Below are 11,577 nucleotides of genomic sequence, written 5' to 3'. Positions count from 1 at the left end.
CGAAGGAATAATCAAAACTGAATATATTTAACACAATCCCTTAAACTTGTCAGAATTTTTTATTTAGATCGAAATTTATTCGAGATTAACGTTTTGTTTGATGTACTCAATATTAATTAATTAATTACTTGTATTATATATACTAACACATCAAAATTTAGCATCAATCAAGGGTTCACATGGAACACCACCCACCCAAACCAAATCCCAAATCGATGACTTACATAAAGAAAGTATAAAGTGATATATACTATAGATCAAATAAAGGAAGTCCACGATAAATTTCATTGGACTTGGACAAACTTAATTACTTGACAATTTAATACAAGCATTTATAACTTATGCTAATTATTATTATTTTTTCAAAGGTAAGTAAGATGCAACATATGAACTTTTCAAAAGGTCAACATAGTATTATGCTCGTCCAAAGACCATATGAAATTCTTTCGTGTATATATATGAGTTAATTAAATTTAATATTTTCGATATCAAAATATAAAAAAACTAATATATGTATATATAGAAAAATAAAGTACTAAAATTTTGACAAATATAATATCTGAATCATAATTCTAAAATTACAATGCGTGATGCTAAGCACCTTAAAAGGTATAATTCATTGAATTTAAATTTTGAATCTGTCTCGAGCATGTATATTGCGTAGTATAACATCATTCAACTCTCTCCAGTTGAATGGCTTTGATCTTTATTAATGAGCGAAGAAATAGCAGCAGCAACAGCAACCCTAAACTTAGGATCAGAAGCAATTGCACTCATATTTTCATGAGCCAACATAGGAGGAATATTATTATTATTATTATTATTATTATTATGTTCACCTTGTAATTTAGGACCAGAAAAAAGGTTATTCCCTTCATAATTAGATAATTTAGACATCCAATTAGAATGTCCAATTTCATGATTATTTGAAGAAGAACTTGCAAAGGGGAATTGATGATTATTATTTGACATATTTTTGGTGAGATCAAGAACTAAGTTCCCTTGTGAAGAATTATTAGGATCACTAGAATTAAGAATATTGGTTCTTAAATTGGAGAAATTATTATAAGGTGAAGAAGAAGAAGAGTGATGGTAATTAGGTGCTAGATTATGGTGGTAATTAGGGAAATTAAGTGGTTGGTTTAAATTGGAATTGTGATTAAGAAGAGGACTAATACTTGAATCCACTAACATGAATGAAGCTGCTGCTGATGCTGTTGATGCCATTGCTGTTGCACCTACTGGAAGTGGATGATTATGTGTTCCTTCATATGTTGTAATCAATATCGACATGTCCTCCAAACATCTTTGTACCTACATTTAACATCGAATTTAACTTATATACGTTGACTCTTTAATATTAGCTAACTATTTACTAAAGTTAAAGAGTGATGCAACAAATTAAATCATAGGAAAATATTAATGTTTGACCAATTTCTCTCTAAAAACTTCAAACAAAGAATGAAATAATATGTCACAACAAAATTAAATTACATCGTTAATGTATATAAGTTAAACGTACCTGTTTTCTAACTGGACAACCGGGCGCCACCGTGCAACGATAGTAAGCCCTAGGACAATTAGGACTTCCTTTAGCAATTTTCTGACCATATTTTCTCCATTGACAACCATCATTCATCTGGAAAAAAAATTTGAATTTTTTTGAATAAAAAATGTATTTTTTTCGTTAAAAAAAAAACGAAAGATTTTTAGCATTGAACTTACTGTAGCGGATTCACATCTTGCTCTAACTGAAACCCTAGATTTTCTGTTTGGTGGAGAAGCTGTAGTGACATGACTTGTTAATCCTCCCAAATTTTGTGGTTTATTTTGTAGTTGATGATTAATTGAAGGATGATCTTTTTTCTCCTTTCTTTGATCTTCTTCTAATATTTCCACTAATTTGCTGCTTGTAGTACTATTACTACTAACCAAAGTCAAAGATAACCCTAATTCATGATCACCATCCATAGTATCATCTTCTAATGATGTTGGTGATGAAATTCTATTAGTATTTAAAATATCCAAGATTTTTGGAACCTTTGTTTGTCCTTCATTTGTATCATCATTTCCACTCAATGAAAGAAAACTTTTGTGATCCTAAAATAAATAAACAAAAAAAAAGATTAGGAAGAAAAAGGACACAATTAAACATAAATGTTGAGTGAATTGATTTCTGGTCTGTTGGTCGCTCAACTAATAGTTATTATAGCAGAAAGTCATTTGTTCTTTAACAAATGATAATTAACTATTATAAGTTGAGTGACCATATGAAAAATTAAGTCGATATTTAGTTAAAACTATGACATGTGATTGATGAAAATTAAGTCGATTTTTAGTTAATACCTTGTGATTATTTTGATGAATTGAGAATTTTGCTTGTAGATCATAGTAATCTTTCATTGTTTGCTCCACTGCCTTCCTCAATACCTTGTTTTCCTCTTTCATCCTCTTCATCTCCTTTTCTAACATCGATAACTATCACACCAAACAAGTGAATAAAAGTGTGTGTGCTCTAACATTTCCATTAAAAAACTTTAAGACGAGATGATCACTACTCGTCTTGCAAGTAATTAATTAAAAAAAAAAGTATGTACCTCTTCATGAGTTTTTGGTAATTCTTGATCTTTTGGTTGTGTTTTCTCATTCAATTGTGATGATTCTACAATTTGATTTTCTTCATTTTCTTCTTCTCTAGCATCAAGTTTCAAGCTGAGATCAATTTCCACTTCATTATCATTTTCTGATTTGTTGTTTTCCATTTGGAAGAGAGAAGAAAAATAAAAATAAAACTTTGGTTTATCTTTTTGCTTTCTTAAATTTCTCTAATTTGTGTGCTGCTTTTGAGACACCAAAGTCAATTCCCTAATCTCAAAGTAATTATAATATAATTGGACATCTAAGGACGCATCTAAGTTTTGACTTTAATTAAATAAACCCATTAATACAAGCTAATTAATAGTAGTAGCAATAAAAAAGAATTGTAAGTAACTAATATAGTATTAGGAACTGGCAGTATAGTCTGGCATTGATCTTCAGCATCCTTTTTGTTATTTCCTACTTCCTAATTTAAGTGTAACCATTCGGATTTTGACAATCAAAACTTTTTAATTTTTATCGGTGAATTTGAACATAAAATCTTTACGTCTTTTTTAATTTAATAGCATTGCCGTCCTTTGCTTCAGGATTTGCCCCTCGATATGGTCAGTATATATTCTGTGTTATCGAATAATAAAATCTATACGTGTTCTAATTATAACGGTTCACCAGAACTTCTTTTATGCTCACTTAAAGGGTTGAGACCACCACGCCCCTCAAAAGAGGGAGGGTGTCTACTAAACATCTCAACACCATTTTTGTTTATCAGGTATTATTATATTTTGTGAATCGTAATATCGTACGATCACGCTGAGTTAGTTATTTGAAAATTATGTAAAAAAATTTATAATAATTAATAATTTAAAATATTTTAAACACATTATGTAAAAGTTACAATAAAAAACAATTTAACACCTAGTCTCTCGAGATGCAAATACCGCCACATAAATTGATAAATTACATGAACACCCTCAATAGCTCCCCCACTAGTACATTATTAAACCTTCGATAGTATGTATATTAATAGGCATCCCACTATATAAATTAGACTTGCGACTCTATGTAATAGTAGCATGCTTCAAGCACTTAATTTTCAACGTAAAATTTCAATTCCATTGCCAACTTGATGTAGACATAATAGGAACTTAACGACAGCAACAAACTAAAAAATATATCATCTAACGAAAGTTAAGTGATAAAAGTAGTAACTAATTATTTGATATAAATATTGAATGCGCATATAAAGTTTTTTGAAAAAAAAAAACTTAGCTACTAATTGCTTAAATATAGGATTGTATATGATTCTAAAAGGATCGCACCTCAATATATATATATATATATATATATATATATATATATATATATATATATATATATATATATATATAAAAGCACTCAATTGTCTATCACACTACAAACATTAATTAATATTTATAACTCAAACCCATAACTATTTTATCATTTGATTTTAAAGCTCACCATCAAATAATAATTATTTTTAAAAAAATAATGTTAGCACAAACATCATCTTCTTAAGGAATGTGAGACATGTACGAAATCCCATCAAGCCTTGGGATCGGATCTTGAAATTGTCAACTTGGAAGACCTCTCTTTCCTCTCTCTATCATTTCAGATTAAAATAGTCGTGTTTTATTTTACGAAAAATAATTACTTTATGAGAATAATAATTTTTTTCATATTAAAATAATGAAAAAATAGATCTTAAATTATTTCATATTATTTAACTCTTAAATAAATAATTGTGACAAGTATTTTAACGGCCAACGAAATATTCCATTTTTTACTTCTTCTATAATTTTATATCATGGTCTTCAAATGCGTCTTCAATTAAACAATCTTATGATAGATAAAAACATAAAATAATAATACGCCACTATATTTGAATAAGAAAATTTGAAGAAGGGAGGTAAACTGGTAAAAGAGAGAAATGGATTGGAAGAGGGGAATTTGATGATGCATGCATAAAAAAGAAGAATATTAGATGTACAAACTTAGAAATTCAAAGTATCCTCTAGTATAGTTTTAAAAATAAAAAATTGTAACCTATTGAATTACTATTAATCTTAAAGTTATCTCAGATATATATTAGGCATAATGCATAAATATATCCTTTAACTTGGTTTTAAATCACATTTATGTCCTTCAACTTTGGGTGTGCACATGTCGACACTTAAACTTGTATAAAGTTGAACAAATAGACACACATGTCCTACATTTATCCTACATGTCATTTTTTGTTCTACGTGGTGTCCTACGTGTATTTTGTCATGTAGGACTCGTGTGTTTATTTATTTAAAAGTTGGATAGTTAAAGTGTCTGTTTGTGCATTATGAAAGTTGGAGGTCAAAATTAAAATTTGAAGTTAAGTTTAGGGTCCAATATATATATTATGACTAACACGACTACATATATATTATATTTGAGATGATTATTCAAAAGTATTCTCTCAAATATACACGATTATACATTATGTATAATCTTATATTCTACTACTATATCTTTTTCAATTTGATTAAATAGTCAAAACAAATTTTAAGAGTCTTAACTAGGATCAAGCCAATAACAATAATCAAGTAATTTTTAAAGGGTCAATAATCTAATCTATTTATCAACTCAATTAATTTAAATATACTTAAATTTAATTTCAATCTACATATTTGACACCCCTGATCATGATCATCAATTTGTTTTTGTCTTTAAAAAAAATAAAAATAAAAATGGTGGTATAGTGATAGGAGACAAGTTTCTTTAAGGTGTCAAATGTAAATAGGCAAAACGGCATGGTTAAAAAGACCATTGTCAAGCGAATTATTTAATTAATTAATTTTAGAATTGGGATCTGTAATGCCAAAGGTTAAGGGAGCAGTATATAATAATTATATAATACATTTTTTTGTTTTCTCGATCGAATAAAATGGAGAAAAAAATTTATTCGAGCAGCTCAACGCATCTCAATTAGTTTATATTTTTAGTTATTTTATTTTATATTATAATTTAAGCCCAAAAAAAGGAAAAAGGACTGGCCCGTTGACATGAGAAATGAATCAGGTTTCTTACAACCCTATATAGGCTATACTTAATTCAAAATTAATAATTATTACTTTTGCATCATCTTTATTTGTTCATATTTATTTTTATAATTTAGTTAATTTTAAATTATTTAAATATTAAAATAAATAATATATAATAATAATGAAGAAATAAGTATAAAATAATAAATTATTTCTTAATTTTTTTATTTAGATAAATAAAGTGGACAGAGAAAAGTAATTGTATCACGTATTTTAGAAAGTGTTTTTCTCCATTTTTGCAAGTAACATCCCACGCTTGTTGTCGACCTCTTCCTTGATTAATTATGGATAAGTGATTAGTAAATTGTACTAATTAATTAATTAACATTTCTTGGCTTGGTTAAGGAATAATTAGTCAATGGTGAAGGCTTTCTATCCAGTCAATTTAGCATGGAATTAATTAATTTATTTAATTCAATAATTAATTAACAAGTCCCCATCAAGTCTTTGTAGTTTCATGTTGAGTCACTCGTTACATGATGAGTAATATTGTTCTATTTATTCTCTATATTTCGTTGGTATAATGTTTTTATATAGAAAATAATATAATGTATTATTATTTTTTATAATACAACTTACTAAACTATTCATAAATAATAATTAGAGTTGTTTGGTGTGAGGTTCATAAAAGGAATAATAATTATAGAATAAAATATAAGATTATTATATGTTAAAAATTAATTACATTTTATTTCAACTCTTTGCAGAATATGTATACATCCCTATACATCGCATCCTGGATTCAAATACATTGTGTAAAGTGATGTATTCAAGAATATGAATTTTTATAATTTCTTTCAAATAATAGGAAACCTTTAAAGAATATGGTAAAATAAGTTGTCTGTTTAGAAATTTTTTTCATTATTTTATCTCATGATTTACCGGAGATATTAGGTACGTAATTCTTGAATTTTTTGTCCAATCATTTCTGTAATAGTTAATGCAATAAGTTATTTTTTCATATGTATAATGGAATAACTTATTACGGAATAATTAATCTCGAAATAATAACTTTTCAACAGAACAACATCATATACGTGATAATTATTGTAAAATATTGATATTTGTTGGACATAGAATGTAAATATTTTTATTTACTTTTTTACTAGGGAATGTTTTTTTTTTAATTATTTTTTTTTTAAAAAAAAAAAACTTATTTGGGGAAGACATTTTTCCTATAGGCGTGGACATTGAGGAAGAGCAAGCGTCGCCGCAGCAAATTCTCCTGCACGTTGCTTCTTTAAACTAACTAAATACGTATTATAGTGTGTGATTAATTAATTAAATTATACAAATGGTTGTAGATCAGGTCACTCTGCACAACTTGATAATAAAATATATATACCAAAGAAATTTACATTGCTATGTCAATTCATTAAATGACCAAACTGCCCCTGGTCAACAAAAAAAAACTGCTTAAATAAACTCCCTCTTATATGATAAGAGAAAACGAAAATAAAAAATATGATCTAAGTTATATATATATATTATATGTATATATATATAAGATAAAAAAACAAATCAAATCAATTGGATTGAAACCCTAGCTAAAAGGTAAATTTAATTTTATAACCTTCATTATAAAATATATAATGTATACATTAAATTGATTAATGCCGTTTATTAAAAAGAAATATTATACAATTACTAATAAATAACTTAATTATATAAATATTTTCCCCAATCTGTGCAAGTGTAAAACTTGTGGCGTAAATTACGTAATATGTAATATTTTCTTCGTCCGGTATTGTTTGTCATAATTTTTTTAGAGTCAAATTATAAAAATTTTGACTAACATTTTAAGATGTATTTTTTTATCATATTAATATATAAAAAATTGTTATTTATAGTACTTTTCATATAGTTTTAGAATATCTAATTTTTTTGTTTAAAATATCGAATTAATGTGATCTAATTTACCTTTAAAAATTAGTCAAATTGACTTTTGATAAGCGTAACATAACAAATTAAAAAATTTGATATATTAAATAAAAAATTTAGATAATTAATAATTGTACGAAAAGTATCATAAATTTTTATTTGTTGCATATCAATATAATAAATCGTAAATATTAATTAAATTTTTTATAGTTTAACTCTAAAAAGAAAATTATTACAATGTGAACAAGTAAAATATAAATAAAACTTTGTCTTATTCTCTTGACCAAGGTCATATAGTTTAGTGTTTTTGGTTCTCTTTCTTGATCCATGAGTTTCAAAACCTACCTCTTTAATTAACCAACCCTAAATTAAGGTCTACATATAAGTAATAAACTCAAAATCCACTTTGATTTATGAGCCTCTAAACTATATGCAATATTTAATTCTTACATAATATAATAACAAATACTATTTTATTAAATTTTATATTACAAGTGATGGCTAAGACTAGTGTAATATTTTCATAAAGTACACATGGCAAATTATTACCTCTCCAAGCATCTAGTACAACAAAAATTAGAAGAAGATATTTTCTTACTATTTCTACCTTGTAAACAAAAACTAAAACAATATATATTAATTTATTTAGGAATAATTCATGGTAATCCAACAAAATGTCTATAACCAAAAAAAAAATCCAATATATCAAAATGCACATGTGAAGAAAAATACTTTTTTTTTTTTTTATAATTACCGTAAGTTTTAGAGGTCGAGATATAAGTTTTTTTTAAAAAAAAAACAAAAATCCAAATGTCATTCAAAACCTAACATGTGGTGATTTATTTCCAAAATGTCAATTCAACGTAGTAAATGACTTGATTTACAATTAAAGTTTTTCTCGCTAAACTTAATTAGTGCACGTTGACTTTATTCCAATTAAGTTTGGATATTATTTCATCCGTCCATTTTACTTGTTTACTATATTAAAAAGTAATTTTATCAAATCACCCTTATTAAATATAAATCTTCGAAACATTGAGAAATGAATAATATTTAATGGGGTATATAGATATAAATGATAAATTATTTCACTAAATTGAACAAATATTACTAGACATCTCAAAATAATATAAATGACAAGTAAAAATAATTAGTTCTTGGAAATAGTGAAGATAAGAAAATATAGTTCGATAAACTGAAATTGATCTGACAATTATAGTTTGTTCTAAATTATATTTCCCCTCATTTAAACAACACCTATGGGACAACATTGTTATATATATATATATATATTATAATGCCCCTGCTATGGATGGGTGAAAGCATAATATTAAGAGATTACGAATTTGAATCTGAATTAATCAAATTAGTGTGTATTGAATAGTTCAATAGATTTGTTTCTACACCGATGTATCCAATGCCATATCTTATTTTTTTAGTTTCAATGCCATACACTTCATCTTTTAACTTGGTATATCTAAACAAAAAATAGAGTTACATTTTTCTATTGAGAAATAGTTTAATTTCATTTATCCGTAGTAAAATAATTTACATCTAAAGTTTTATTTTAGATTAGATATTTTAAATCAATTTTTGTTCTTTCTTAAATTTTATGGGGAATGTGACAAAAATGAGACCATGGAGGTATAATATTGCTTATTTGAATTTCACATCGATACGCAGCTCCGCAATATAATTAAAGCATACGATAAAGTAGTGTTACTAATAATTTTTTTTTATAAAAAAACTATGTTTATATTTACTCCCTATTATAATTTAGCATGGCATAATTAAGGAGGGCAAATGCAACTTCAATTTCACTAGGAAAAACAATGATCACTATTTTCAGTATATATACACACGAACGAACTTAATTGTGCGTTGAATTTCTTACTAATGAAATTGAAAAAATTATATTCAGTATCACAATAGTCAATGAACATTAATGAAATATCATCGATGAATATTGCACATGACACTATTTATTCAAGACGGGCTAGGGATTAAAAAAAATTCTCTCTAATATGAAAAATATGAGTAGAACGACTCATCCGGTGACCTAATTGTGTTGAATTTCTAACTAATAAAGTTGAAAAAACAATATTCAGTGTCACAATAGTCAAAATAATTTATTAGTGTTATTTATAGCTAGGTTTTGAATTGAAACACATAAAATTTAGCCAAAGATTTATGTGACAATAGGTTTTTTACTTCAGTCGAAGAAATAAAATAATGGACCTATTATGTAACTGATAAAATTAGGCACAATTATCAAATTAAATGACCCTTAAATGGCTAGAGGAGGATGAAAGATAGATTCTTGAATAAAAACCCTATTTTACTGTGTCCTTACAGGGTGGAAATTAAAGGAGTGGTCAAGGATATGAAATTATTTCTATCGACGAATTTAAAATTACTTATTCTTAGAGATGGTAAAATGAGTAATTTATATGAATATTTATTTAATTATTTATATCCAATTCTTTTAAAATGGATAAAAACAAGTTAAACTTATACTATCCATTTAAAAATAGATAGTTAAATGAGTAAAATCAGGGGCGGACCCACGTGGTGTTCGCCGAGTGCTCGAGCACCCATTAACTTCGTTGTGAAATATATATATCTATGTAAAAATCGATAGGTATTTGTATAAAATTAACATAGAGCACCCAATGAATAAATTATATAATTGTCCCAATAGTTTTAGAATGGATACTTAAGACTCCTTTAGTGTTGCTGTAAAACAGGTAAAAAAAGACTCATTTATAAAAGAAACAAAAGTGACATTAATATTTTACTTTAAGGTATAGGTGATCCCGTTAAGGTTGGGTTGGACAAGGAAAAAATATATATTTTTTAAAAAATAACATAAATTGATTTTGAGACGTTAATTGGCGTTGGGGTTTGGGTAAGAGATTTTGCTTTTGAAACTTGAGATATACCTATAATAAGGGTGAATATGGATACTCATATTATTCATTCGGTAACTCGTTTTTATCCATTTCAAATATGAGTCGAATCAAGTATTTTGCTTATTTTTATTTAACTCATTTTATTTTATTTTTAAAGGTCAATTGAAAAACATGTAAGAAATTGAATTATCTTTTATTGAACTATTTTCATTTACTATCTTGAATATTTTAGTAGCTTTAAAGAGATTATCTTAATAAATAATATTTTATCACATTTCTATAACATGTAAAAAGTTAGAATTAAATATACGCGCACATAATGTTACATATAACCGCAACTCACCCCACAAATCACAATAATTTATAAAAAAAACTCAATTCAATCCGTCCCACATTCCACCGACCCCACACAACCTTAAACCCACCCAATAAGCTTAAATCCATCCTGCACCACATGTACCCCGCCCCATTACCATCCCTACTTGTACCCAACTCGATCCCCACGATAAAAAAAGATAATGCCTAAAGGGAAGGTTATTTTGGGTAAAAGACTTTTTATATAGGCGGGGTCTTTGAGACTTTGAGGAAGAGAAAGCGTCGTCGCAACAATATCAAGAGATAATTTACCTTATGATGAAATAATAACGTAGCTCGTTTGATGAAATAATAAGGTCATCTAACAATAGTAATTGTCCACTATACTAAAATTAGTTGTTCAACAATATTTGTTCAATTTAGAAAATCAAGAGATAATTTATCTTTTATATCTATTTTATGTTTGTTATTAAATACTACTCCTTCTGTCCCTATTTAGTTGTCCACTTTAAAAAAGGAACACATATTAATATAACAATAATTAGAATAGTGAAGTTACAATTACCCTTATTTAATATGGTTTGAAAAGGATGAATTAAAACTTAGAAATTTTTAAGAAGTTTAAATGGGGGTATAATAGGAAAAAAAATTGTCCTTTCTTGATCTGTCAAAATAGATAAGTAAATAGGGACATCTAAAAGAGGAAATATGGACAAATAAATAGGGACAGAGGAAGTACTATTTATCATCTAAAACATTTATCAAAACATTAAATTTGA

General features: G+C 26.6%; 1 protein-coding gene across 1 annotated transcript; it reads right to left on the bottom strand.

Annotated features, from left to right (window-relative positions):
- Positions 1-496: 496 nt before the first annotated feature.
- Positions 497-2,868, bottom strand: LOC101261463 (probable WRKY transcription factor 9). The gene is made up of 5 exons (XM_004230558.5): positions 2,598-2,868; positions 2,347-2,478; positions 1,726-2,100; positions 1,523-1,639; positions 497-1,314 (listed from the first exon to the last, which is right to left on the bottom strand). The coding sequence occupies exons 1-5, from the start codon at positions 2,760-2,762 to the stop codon at positions 676-678; spliced, it is 1,428 nt and encodes a 475-aa protein (XP_004230606.1). The 5' UTR covers positions 2,763-2,868; the 3' UTR covers positions 497-675.
- Between the last annotated feature and the right edge of the window lie 8,709 nt (positions 2,869-11,577).

This window comes from Solanum lycopersicum, chromosome 1, assembly GCF_036512215.1.
Source record: "Solanum lycopersicum chromosome 1, SLM_r2.1".
Taxonomy (NCBI): domain Eukaryota; kingdom Viridiplantae; phylum Streptophyta; class Magnoliopsida; order Solanales; family Solanaceae; genus Solanum; species Solanum lycopersicum.
Note: the sequence above shows the minus strand (reverse complement) of the source record. Positions and strands in the feature narration are given on the sequence as shown.